The sequence below is a fragment of the Protobothrops mucrosquamatus genome, unplaced genomic scaffold, assembly GCF_001527695.2.
Source record: "Protobothrops mucrosquamatus isolate PMUCROS unplaced genomic scaffold, P.Mucros_1.0 scaffold42, whole genome shotgun sequence".
Classification (NCBI taxonomy): domain Eukaryota; kingdom Metazoa; phylum Chordata; class Lepidosauria; order Squamata; family Viperidae; genus Protobothrops; species Protobothrops mucrosquamatus.
In genome coordinates, this window is record NW_015386424.1 from 1439122 (window position 1) to 1452790 (window position 13669).

At 37.6% G+C, this 13669-nt stretch overlaps 1 protein-coding gene across 1 annotated transcript in view; it reads right to left on the reverse strand.

Annotated features, from left to right (window-relative positions):
• ADARB2 (adenosine deaminase RNA specific B2 (inactive)) overlaps positions 1-13669 on the reverse strand; it is a 136233-nt gene that overhangs the window by 111003 nt on the left and 11561 nt on the right. Inside the window, exon 4 of the mRNA XM_029283249.1 lies at positions 9154-10061. Within this exon, the coding sequence (XP_029139082.1) occupies positions 9154-10061 (908 nt within the window). The remainder of the gene's footprint in view (positions 1-9153; positions 10062-13669) is intronic.

The following is a 13669-nucleotide window of genomic DNA, read 5'->3' on the forward strand; positions in this document are numbered from 1 at the left end:
TCTGGACAAGACACTTCATTTTATGCTAATTTGGTCTTAATTTTATGACATCTGTTGCAATTATCATAATTTGTATGATGTTCTCATTATGCAAATGAGGCAAATCGCATAATTTATATAATGGCATCATTATAGAAATCATGATGATGATATACTTTCATATTTAACAAACATTTGGGATTAACAGACCTTCCTCCCCTTGCAGATGGTCTGTTAGAATATATTCCCTGTTTCTTGAAACTCCATAAGTTCAGCTTTCACCTGTTTCTGTGCGCAAGTTCACTTCTCTGCAACTGATATATTTTTGTATCCAAAGAAAAAACATGTAGACATTTAAACATGTTAGCATTACAATTCTTTACGAGTCCTGGTAATTCAGGTGTGACAGAAACATCCATGCATTCTACTTCACTGCTGTGAAACTCAAAATACACGTATGTTTGTCTTTGGTGATTTTATATGTGTATCATGCAGACAGTGAGGAAGTAGAGATGGAAAATGTAAAGTACCAAATGAGCATGAGGATGAACTAAGCTAAATATTCTTCCTCCAATTTCTTTCTCTCTTTTTATTTCCAGCCAGCTACCCTTGTACAGCATTAGAGCGAAGAGATAGGAGGAAGTAGGCAGAGATGAAGAACAGGTCAAAAAAAATTTTCAGTTCCCTCTAACTAACAGCATCCCTTTTGTTGCAATTATATTAACTCCTTGTCCCTCATTTTATTTGTTGTTAAACTTAAAGCTAAGCAAATGAGAGTGTTTAGTGATCATGTAGGATTCGGTAAAGCTAAACAGGAAACTGATGGAAACTATTCAAGATATAGTCTACCAGGAGCATCAAAAGTTATAATGTACCTTGATGTATAACATCAAGCAAACATAAAGCAGAAAACAATATCCTAATCAAGGAGAAAATGGATCCCCACCAACACTGACAGGACAAGCTACTATATATAAACAGGGAGCAAAATCCAGATTTGCTTGCACTGATAATGTTACCTAATTCTGCAATGAAATGTCTTCTAGCAGCAACCAAAATCAGAGAGCACCAAAGATTCCACATGCATATAATAATAATAATGATAAAGTTGGAAGGGACCTTGGGGGTCATCTAGTCCAACCCCCTGCTCAGGCAGGAAACCAAAGATTCCACATGCATATTGTTAATACAAAGTTATCACCTTGACAAATATAAAGTTAGCACCTTCAAGTACAAGCTGCTCCTTGGAGATCAACTTGAGTAAATAAACTAAAATATGAAAGAATACAGCAACCAATATTTATTTACATAGGCCAGGATAGTTTGGAACAATGCAACTAAACCTCATACTTGACTATAGATTTCCTACTGGCATCTGATTGGCCAGGTGTGGGAACAGCACCTTGACTAGTTTGGTTTTGAGTCTGACCTCACATCATTTTTCTTATAGCCATTTAGTCAAATGTATATTTTTTCATATAGCTCAATTTTCAATCCTTCAACATCAAAGAAGGTGCAGGATCTCCCAGAAGATGGCAGCCATCACATTTATTTAGAGACATTCTAGTGAATGCATTGTGGCTTTTCAGACATTATTGAACTATACCTCTAAGTATCCTAAGAACTATGACCAATGTTGATGGCAGTTCAGTGGCAAAGTTGGGCATTCTGGTTTAATAGCATCTTGAAGACCATAATTTATTTAATGAGGATACACTATTTTTGGAAACATGCAGAAGAGGACTTCATCCTGCATTGGCTAGCTCAGGGGTAGGCAATGGCTTAGAATGATGGTGACACTGTATTTTATGTCAAACACAATTCCCTATTCCTTTTTACATATTAAAAAAGCTGCAGAAATGTGTGTAAGTGGATCATTTAGGTTGTTTTTTTCATTATTCATTGAAGTTCCTTCCTCCAAGAGGTGATTTTTTTTCCTTCCTAAAATCTCCATATTCCCTACTGTGTAGAAAGTAGAAGGATAAAGAACTAAATCCCTTCTCTTGCCATAAACATCAGCGTTGGAGAGTCAAATGGCTGCTTTTTAGAAAGTAAAAAGTCAGATACAAAAAAGCCTTTAATGTAACCTGCAGTTTGATCTTCTTTCTGGTTGACTATCAGCATCATTGACAAGAATATTAAAAAAGTATCTTCAAAGAACCAAACATGTCAGCTTGTAGAAGCAGTCTGCAATTAAAAGGCCCTTTACTGATCGATGCACAAGACAATAAAAAGCCAAAGAGACACTGGAATGGTTCCCTATCTGACCCCTTCTATGATCTCAAACAACCTGTTTTTAATTCATTCTCTTTTCTACCCTTCTCTTTTTTTCTGTGAAAAAGGTGCAATTCTCACCACAAGAGGGCGTCAGAACTCAGCGGTAGTCCACGTTAATCTGCTGTTCTGCATTCAGGGGATAAAAAGTGATTGTAACAAATTTAAACCTTCCTACATGTAGAAGTGAATATTAGCCACATATGGATAAAGAATGCAATTTTGGAAGTTTCCAAAGGGATACAGACAGGAAGCAGCAGCTTTAATGAGCATCCTCACATTTTGAAATATGGGCCTTGCTTTCATTCAGAGCTGCACAAAGATAGTATCTGATGGATGTGAAAATGGCTGCTTTTAAAGCCATCTTTATGAGCTGATGACTCTAGATTGAGACAATAAGTTTTCTTTTAATAAAATGTTGCTCTTTTGCTCACGATTGTAATGTCCCCAAACAAGCCCCTCTTGCAATGATGCCTCAGAGTAATAATAATTCAGTAGGTGGAGCAACTCTCACCACTGATTCTCTGTAAAAGTTGCTGTAAATTAGTAATTTGGGTCAGTATTTGGGGTCAATTATTTGGGTCAGTATTTTGAGCCATACTCGGTCGGACTACCTTCATAGTCTGAAAAAATCCCTCCCTTAATCAGTGTTTGAAATGCCAGAAACAAATACTCTTGAGATACACAGAACTCTTTTTTGAATGAAACATGTCCTGCACATGCACATAATGTTTTTTAAAATGAAAATCAGTGGTGGGCCTGCTCATATATCAAGCAATGTCCCTTGACTTTTCAAATGAAGAAGCAGGAAATTAATGGAGACACTATAGCTATGATCTAGCCAAGGTTATTTTTTCCTCCCTATTTATTTCAAGGACAGATTTATAACACACTCTTATGTATTTTCAATCATAAGTACAGTGCCTGTTCTAAGATATTTTGCACATCACTGTTCTAAGATACTTTACATATCACTGTGTCTCCAAATTTCTCAAACTGAAACCAATGGGATTTACTGTACTAAGTAGGTTGCCAATATAATTGAAGATAATTTTACTAATGTATGTACTGTATGTGTGTATATGTATGAAGTAGATGTATTTCTACCCAAGCACTATCGTGTTAGCAAAATATAACCTTGTTATTACGTTCAAAGGATGCATATATGTGTGGGGAAATTTTTTATTTTTTTGAAATTTGAATTTTTTTTCTAATAAACAGCTGCTGCTGTTTTAAACTAGCATTATTCACTTTTAAATTAATTTTTTTGCATTTCATTATTCTCATTGTTAGTTGCCTTGAGTGTCATTTTTGGCAGGAGGACAGTATATAAATCCAAATAATAATAAAAACATCAGTAATATTACAAATCATATTTTCAAATACTTTATTAAAGAAGCAAAGTGTTTATAAAGCTTTTTTTTTTTAAATAGAGGGGTTCATTTCAGGAAGGCTAATTTTAAACAGAGGTTTCTGAGTTAAAAACATATAATGAGGTAATTATTATTGCCTTTACTTTCTGTATTTAATTTCCTTTGGATCTCATTGTTTACAGTTGCCTGTTTCTACCAGGAAGGCAGCAAATTCTGATAGTATATCTTTCTATGTTTCTGAAAAAGTGGATTAGTTTATGGAAGCAAATATCAAAACGTATGTGTGGTTTTGTATTGCTATCAAGGATTTTTGTTGTTTTTGGTTTTTCTTTACCGTTGTGTGATTCTTTTCATGTTCTCATAGCGTCATCTGCCATCATTTGTTATTATGCTGAACTATTTGCTAATACTTGCTTGTTTGTCTTCCACAACATGAAAATATTTCAGCCTTGGAATGGCGGCATAATGGCCCAGTGGTTAAGACAGCTAGAAAGCTGATAGCTTAGGTTCAAGACACAAAAATCACACAATGGGGTGAGTGTCTGTCTTCACCTAGCTCTTGCCCATCTAGCAGCTTGAAAGCATGCAAATGCGAGTAGATAAATAGGTACCACTTCAAAAGGGAGGAAATAAGTGCTCCATGACGTCTTGCTGGCCACATGACCACGGAAACATCTTCAGATAGCGCTGGATTAATGGCCTTGAAATGGAGATGAGTGGCGCCCCCTATAGTCAGCAATGACTAGTGGAGTAAAATCCACAGGGACCCTTTTCCTTTCTTGTTCCTTGAAAAGCAAATTAGATCTGGGTGAATTTGCCCATTTTAGCTTCTCCCAGCCTTTTTTCCAATCTTCATTTTATACTGTCTCTATGCCAGTTGTGATTTTCTTTAAAAAGTATGAAGGAAAATTCATATGCATTTGTATACATACTTTTGGTAATATACACCTTTTTGAATGCAGTTTTCCTAACATACGTACCTTTCCAAATAACTTTCTCTCTTTAAATTCATTTCTGTAAGTGGTTTTCATAATATATGCACCGTGCATAGGTTATTCCTCCTCATGTATGCAATTATGTACTGTTTTTGATAGAACTATATCACATAATTTGAAAAAAAAAAGAGAATATTATATGGAGCCATAAATAGGTGCTGAGCAGCGTTCAGAATATGGCAATGATGTAGGACAATAAATCGAAGACGTTTGTCCTTCATTCCTAAGGGAGATTTTCTTGCCTGTTTAGCATCATAACAATGGAGACATGAATAAAGTAGCTACACCTTTATTAATATTTACCAATTGTGAGCTTCAGTAACATCATAGAGGAAGGGAGTTGTCATGTACCTGCCTTGCACATTTCCTGTTTCCAAAAAAAGCGGTAGGACAGGAAAGAGTTTCTCCATCCCTGTAGTTGCAGTCACAGTAATGGCTCATTTGTCACCAACAGTGTCTGTTATCCTTTTCTGAATGGCCAAGGAACCCAGCAAGGGCAAAAATGACTGCACAGAGGAACAGCTGGCTTTCTAATCATTGCTGCTGATGATATAGGCTTTGCTTGTGGGAACATGACATTGATGCTGGGAAACAGCTTTGCTTCTGTGGGTGTTAAATGACTGCCCGGTTGCCTACAGAGAGATGACAGACAGTGATGAAAATTTGATGGCAGTTGCAATGGAACGCTCCTATGACTAAATGCTTAATAGGGGTTGGGAAAGGAGGGACGATGGTGCTTTTTCTGTTCCCCAGGACTTTGCCCCCTTGGAGATGCTTCATTCATAACCTCCCCAGAATCTCTGCCTGAATCTCTAATAGTTGGAAAAAAAGAATACGAACATGCTGATGAAACTCAGCCATCCAGTAGAGAATACCGCTGCTACTATTTATTGTGCTTCTTCAGCCATTCTTTGACCCTGCAAGGAACAAGTATGTCATGAGCATTTTCCTGCGGTAATAATAAGTGAAGCATATTCTTAAGTTCCAAAAACCAAAACTTGACCTACCTTTATTTGGAGTTTGTGCTCAAAGGATATCCTTTCGTGCATAGGACATATTTATTTTAATGTCCTTTGTCTGGGGCATACTTCTGCAATCTGTTAAATAATAGGAGACTGTGAAATCAATATAATTCCTCCCATAATTCCAGGGAAGGGAAGTTCTGTAACTGTGAGATTATGAACACTCTTCATTACTCCCTGTGTTTGCCAGGAAACCTTGTTGGAAGTAATTCCAATTTACATTTTGAGGGATGCTCACTTTCCTTTCAGATAGATCTCTTCCTTGCTTACCTGGGTGAGATGTCTTTGTGTTTGCAGACTCAATTAAACAATAGTGTTAAGATTTATCGAGCATGTGAGCTTAAAGTATCTCTAAAGTGCTCTTTTCCAATCTACTGTACATACATTTTATAATGACCACTTGATTATTAAAACATATTCCCTCTATGTTAATTTCTATTATTCTGCATTCTATGTTCTATATGCTGAGTGCTTCATCACTGAATATACAATCATCAAATCCCCACTTGTCGGGACAGTGTAATATAGCCCACACTCAGCCTCTTCAAAATGAGATCTTCTCCTATAACCTGAATTTATATACTCCTGGTGGTGAGCTTTGTTCAGCTGGAGCAAATCAAGTATCCTTTGAGTCACATTCAGCTCCTGGTGACTTAATGGATACATTCATGGAGTTTTCTTGAAAACAATATAAAAATAATTTGCTGGATTATTGGAAGAATCCTAAAATGCAAGGGAAAAATTATTTTCAGGATTTTGGTTATACTTAGGATTGGAGTTTTCATTAACTCCTGCCAACTCTTACTTGTGCCTATTTTTCTATCCATATAATGTAAAAGCTTCATGATAGGTTAACCCTAACTCTACAGTGCATTAATTTATTTCCTCTTCTAATATTTCATAATTTCATTTTGCTTTCAATATTCAGTATTCAGTACTTTCAGTATTCTACCATTGGAGAGTATGTGGCACTGACAAGTTCTACTGATGCAAAATTTCCACTAATTTTCCGCTTGTCTTAGTGTCTTTACTGGAGACACTGACAGATGTTCAAGATGTTTCTTCAGAGTGTTCTAAGAAAGTTCTGTTTATCTAAATGGATTATTGTAGTAAGTGGGGAAAGGTACATATACTATATATACTTGCAGATAAACCCATCTGCTGATAAGCTGACCCTCATTTTTAACCCAAGTACCATGAAAAAGGCCTCACCCACTGATAAACCAAGCTCAACATTTTCATATGTTTTAATTTTCACAATTGACTTATCTGCGGGTAGTGTATTTTTTAAATAGTATTTTGGATAAAAATTCAAGGGTCTGTTTATCACTTTAAAATCTGAGGAAAAGACTACTATATAGATTTGTGCTTCCACAGAGAGTTAAACCCAATTTGGGGGGGTGCACTTTGGCACCCAAAATTCTTGGTTTATCCATCAGTATACAGGGTAACTTTTTCTGATTCCCATGGAATGAACAATTTCACAAAACATATTTCCCAGCTAGGTTGGGTCAATCCAGAGATTGATTAATCTTTCAGTTTTGGCTTCTGACAGCTTCTTATTTTTCCAGGCTTCATTGGTTTCTTCCATTTCCACACCAGTTTGAAACATTAAGACATAATTTGTGTGAAAATTCATACTTTTTTTCTGCTCACTGTTTGTAATATTCAGATTTCTGTACTATATGCGTTATTTCCATTTAAGATAATGCATTTTGTATATTTTCATTAATCAATGAAGGTCTGATTTTGAGAACTGCTTTATAAAATTTGGAGAATGGTGAATCTGGAAATATAATGGAGGCTTGAGTATAGGTCCAAAAGGGTGGAATTTACAGTAGTACAGTAGGTTTGAGTTGAAATGTCAATCAGCTACATTTTTCCCTGTCTGAGACTCCAGCCAATATTTTTCTTTAGTTAAAATATCCTATAATCTGATTCTTTAAATGTAGACATTTGGGAATTCCTTTAATATATTTCTGAAATGGCATGTGGAGAAGAACTCATAGTTGATATTTGTTCAAACTATCTTTAGATAAAGTCTATTATACTTTTGACCTATTACTGTTTTTATTCCCCCTTTGTGCATCTGTTCCACTGATGCACATATACTGTTTAATCTGACCACTTGGTTCCACACATTTGTTCAATAAGCCTTGATTTTGTGGCCAGAAATGGGATAGAAAATGTCAAACATGGTTTTTTTAAAATAGATACATTCACAGCACGTAAATATGTAATACTGAAATTTGTGTAATGCATTTTAAACCAGAATAATGTTCAAAGATGACTGTACTATAAAATAGCCCATTCTAATTCAACAAACTGACTACTGTACAAGGCAAAAATGAAAGAAAATGCAAGCTAAGGTTAGTGGATATGGCATGCAAAGTAAAATATTTTTTTTAAAAAACTCCACAAAAACTATAATGAAAATTGTCAGAAGAGTTAAAATTGAAATATATTTTCCAATTACACATAGTTTACACATTGTAATAAATATGTAGCAAAACATCCCTTTTGGAGGCTTTTCTTTCCAGGTATGGATCATAGATCTTATTTTGTGACCCTGAAATACCACATGAATACATCTTTCCTCTAATTTATGAGTAGTCAGTAAATTCTAACATAAATGGGAAAAACCTGAAAGCAGATAGAGGCCTCAAGGGGAAAACCTATGAGGGTGCTCTATTTTTCCCCAACTTCCTTTTTCAAAAGCTTAGGAAAAGCAGAAGAAATTTTACTTGAATAGAGGAAGAGTCCAAGACAAAACAGCTACCAAGAAGGACAACACTGAAAGAAAATTCAGGTAACAAAATCAATCAATCAATCAATGTAACCTCATCGCATCTTAGTTATTTTAGTTACTAACTAAAAACTAGCAACACTTTCATATTAGAGTACACAAAAATTGGATTGTTTTCTTGCTTCAGCACCCAAATACTCCACATGAACATATAATCGCCAAAATACCACCAGCTTTTTTCTTTATCTCAGTCATTTGATTGACAACATCTTTAATATTTGTGTGAAGTTTGAGGGTGAAATCTGGGATATAGACTCATACATTTAAAAGAATGATGTCCTCTTTGTCTAACTGTAACTCAATAGGGGGGGAGATAAAAAGGATACCCCCATCATATCTTAGTTATGACATCCTTCTTAAGAGCAAATACACTTTGGTAATAAAAACAAGAATAGGGCTCTACATTCTTTACTTATGGAAGTACTATTAATTTGCAGCTGAAATATTGACAGTCTTTCAAAGGTCTCTATGCTCAACTTTCCTTTTTAGAAATTAACTCGTCTGGTGGCTCTTAGTTATGCAAAAGGGGAAGAAAATGCCAACGTCTTTGCACATGGCTTCAGCAAGGAATGAGACATTGCTGAAGTACAGCACCCTCTGGGCGAGCGTTCTGATAAAGTCACAATTTATGGCTAGAACACAAGAAATCACATTAATTTTACAGAATCCCTTCAGCTCGGTGGTGGCTACCTCACAGCTCTCACCTGTGGCAAATGATTACATTTGCTCCTGCTGGGAATGTGACTGGGCAGACGAATGTTAAAGAGGGCCTGCAGCGCAGCCTGTGCTGCTTGACCTTTAGCCAGCTTCTTGCTACGTCCCGAGCCTTCAAATGTTCTCCCATCCACTCTCACAGCCATCACAAAACTCTTGATATGCTGCTTCTCCACAGTCTCCGAAAGGCAGACGTACCTCAGTCCTGACCGCAGCTCATTGAGCAACACCACTGGGTTCTTTTCACTCTTGGCTGTGGACGCCATCTTGTGCTTGTTTTGTTTAGGGTGGCCCATGAAGTCCAACGTATGGTAGAATAACTTCCCTTGACGGCAGGCCTTGGAAAGCCATTCGTTATTAACCGGGCTACAGACTGAGAATTCCTTATTGTGTGCAGATGGTTCAAACTCCTTGAACAGAGTGTCTGGAAAATCTTCCAGGTCTGACGTAAAGTCTGTAGAAGGGTTGAAACAATTTCCCATGGCAAAGTGAGCTTGAGATGCATTGGGAAACTGCACAAATGACTTGAGGGCTTGTTCGGCGGCTCTCATTTTAGCTTTCTTTTTTGTTGGACCAGTGCCTTCAAATGTATGTCCATTGACCTCCACAGCAACTGCAAATACTGGAGCGTGGACAGGGCCTGTTTGGGAAATCATTTTATATTGTAAGCCAGGTTTAAGTTCATGTAGCTGAACCAGGGCATTCTTTGGTGTTACAGACCATGAGATCTTCTTGCAGATGAGCTGAAATTTGCAGAAATGTCCACTGTTGCCCTCTTCTAGAGGCCTTTTTCTTTTGACCCTGGAAGCTGCCACTCTTGATCTTTCATTAGAAGTAACTGAATGATCTTCTAAATTGCCAATGTTACGGTTCTCCTTTACTTCAGCACTGCTTATATCTGTTTGGAAAAAGAAAGCAAAAAAAAAAAAAAGCCCACTAACATTACTGGAACTAATGCAAAATGTACACACAAAAGTTCAAATGTATTGGTATAAATCTTGATTGAGATTACTATTTTTTAATCAGTTTGGCAAAACCTAGTTATATGGATATTTTTTCTTTCTTCAAATATGTGAATTATTGAGTGTTGTAATGAATGTTGTAAGGTTTACAACAGATAGCAGACTTTTACACACATAGCTAAATCATTACCCTATTACAAGATACAATACTGACTACTAATAAACATTGTTGATTAAACTAATTTATAGAAAGTAAGCTTACTAATCAGTACAAGACAACTGTATACTACAACTAGGATCAAGGTCACCATGAACATGTATCTGAATACCATCTCCTGGGAAAATAGCTATATCTTACTGGTGTACTTCCCACAGACATCTGGCTTGGCAATCCCATAAAACAGGATGTTGGACCAACTATACAGTCATCTGCTTTAATCCAGTAATGCTCTTATAGTCAATGTCAATGAATGATTCCAAGAGATAATGAATGCTTGGGTGGGGGCATAATTCTGCCTGCTCTGATTCAGCTGGAGATGGGCTCTCTTTTAAAGAAACTCACCCTGACAACTTGATAATCTTTTTACAATTATAATTTACGTTTTCCTTCTTAAAGAAGTAGTTGAGATGGGCAGCAGCTGCTTGGAAGAATCTAGATTATCTTGTTTCTACTAGGAAACAAGATAATCTAGATTCTTTTCAATCAATATTCAGGCCTTTCCTGGGACAGAAATGACATTAGTTGCTGAGGAAGTGTGCATCTCTTGGTCCTACTAAGCCCTTCAAAGGCATTCCATCCACTAAGCCTTTCAAAACCATTCTACCATGGTATTATTCTGGGCCATCAGCAAAGGTTGGGGCAGAGGCTTATGATATGGTTAGGCCTTCAGCAAGGGTTAAAGCAGGGTCAGTTCCACTTATATTCTCCAATCCTTTGCAGATGTTCCAGAGGCTGCAGATGGCACAAAAGGTGGCAATATGATTAACGTTGGGACAATCCCACCATTTCAAAATAATATCCATTTTAAAGTTGTTACACTGGTTACCAGTAGGCTTCTAGGACCCATTCAAAGTCTAAGCTGTTGTCTTTAACACTCCACCAAGTTAGCATTAAGTCACATCAACTCTTGCCTTGCCATAAAAGAATCTGCCTTATCATCTGGAAATGACCTGCTGAGAATCCATCTCCATGCAAGGTAAAAGTTGGTATGTCTTTTGTAATGTTGCCTATGGTGTAAAATGATTTTCTTCTGCAGATATGTGCAGTTCAACTCTCTCTGCAATCTAAACCAAGTGAAAAGAGGCCTATTCCATCCAATCTTTGTTTTAGACTGATTAGGGCACCATGACAGCCAGGCATTTATAAATTGTATTGTATTGTAGTTTAGTTTATGCTGCCTTACAGGAATTTTGGATTTGCTCTTCACTGCCTAGAGCAATGGTGGCGAACTTATGGCACGGGTGAAAGAGGCGACACTCAGAGCCCTCTCTGTGGGCACGCGCGCTGTCGCCCCAGTCCTAGGCCTTCAGCTGGGTTTTAAAAAACCTTTTCGCTTTAGGCCTCTGCCACCGTGTACCAAAAAAAAAAAGGTTCAAACAATCAGTCAAATTCAACTTCTCGCGGGGAAAAGAGAGATCTTGCAAAGTTGGAATTGATTGATTGAACTTTTTAGTCCCACCCAGTCTGCCGTTACCACCGCAGCCATGCCTACCCAATGGGCCACACCCACCCAATGGGCCACACCCACCCAGCACCCGATGATGCATAAGTGGGTTTTGGGTTGCAGTTTGGGCACTCCGTCTCTAAAAGGTTCGCCATCACTGGCCTAGAGTCTTTCAAGATTTGTGCAGACTGGAAAAGCTTCAAGCAAGCAAGTCAGCAAATCGTACAGCAACTGCTTCCCTCTGTGGAGATAAAATATGTTTTGTACGTAGTCCTTGACCTACAACTACAATTGGGACAGGAACTTTTTTTTTTGCCACAGTTGTAAAGCCAATCATTGCAGTTGTTAAGCAAATCCAGTTTCCCCTATTGAATTTGCTTGTTGGGAGCCACCTGGGAAGGTCATCAATAATGATCCACTTCTTCAATGTCCATATGAAATGAGTAAATTAGGATTGCACAACATGCTTAACCCTAAATCTGGGCTAACAAAGCACAATTGCTGTATACATCCTATGCTATGTCCATAGCACTATGGTTTAATGTAATAGCAGGATGCATATAACATGCTGAGATGGGTTTCAAACAATACAGTAAGACCCCAGCCATAATATGTCCCTGGGATGGGCAACTACTTTCTATATTAATTTAACCAATCTCCTCTCCCCACTCCCTCAAAGCAGACACAACCTGTTGTTTCCAGTCACATCTTCCTAGAAAATAATGTAGAAATGTAGAACTTTACCCATCCACCCTCCTGTTTTGAACAGTTTTTACTGAACCAATCATTGTAGACAATGATACTGGAAGCATAAAGAGATAGGTAACCCTTGTTTCACACTGTATTCAAGTTCAAAAAGCATTTGTATTGATTCTGCACCACTGAATAGGAAAACACAAGGGGTTATTTGTATTTATAATTCATATTGCCTTTCCCAATCTCTATTCCCCTCTCTTACTTTCATAATGCTGGCTGCATGGTTTGTGAACAGAGTAAATTCATCTTTAAACCTCCACATTCTTTCATGAACAGAATAAATGACTGGTTCTGATAATTCAAAGTAAATAGCACCCTTCGAGAGCTGAGAGTTCCTATAACCTTAACAAAATATATTTGTCCCAACCTGATGCTCCCCAAAACTTCTGGGATCCCAGAATTCCAAGCCAATTTGGCCAGACTAAAAATTATACCTGCATTTTTCCAGTTTATACCCAACATTCTGTAGCCATGCTTTTCTCAAATTAGTTGCAGATGACAAAGTATTCTGTCAATAATAATGTCCTTTGAAACTGCTTTGAATTGTAGTCCTGACTACTTTAAGAATTGACTCAGAGTTGTAGGAATTGTAGCTCTGGCATATCAGGAGGACACAAGATTGTCTGGAGAAGGAGAAAACTGATGGAAAAGGTCTTGGCCAATTCCTAATTTAGGGAATTGGCCAAGGGAACCTGGTTGGGGGAAAATTATTTTCTTTTGGTCTTTTGCACAGCATTTTTGGGAACATGATTTCATGACCTCCTTCAAACATGATCTATGGGATACATCTGCTTGCACTGACTACCTATTGATCCATCTGTGTATGATAGAACAGAAACATAAAGAAAACCCCATCTCTCCTTCTGGCTGTGTAGCTCTATATATTATGACTACAATGGAACAATCATTTAAAGCAGTGGTTTAGATCAGTGGTTCTTAACCTGGGCGGTACCGCCCCCCAGGGGGCGATTTCATTTTTCAGGGGGGCGATGGAACGAAAAGGGGCGGCGTGGGGGCGATGGAACGAAAAGGGGGCGATAGGGGGGCGATGGAGCAAGATGTTTTGGGGACACTTTTGAGCCTTCCCCTGCAGCTCCGAGCGTCCTCCGCCATTTGTAGAGAGA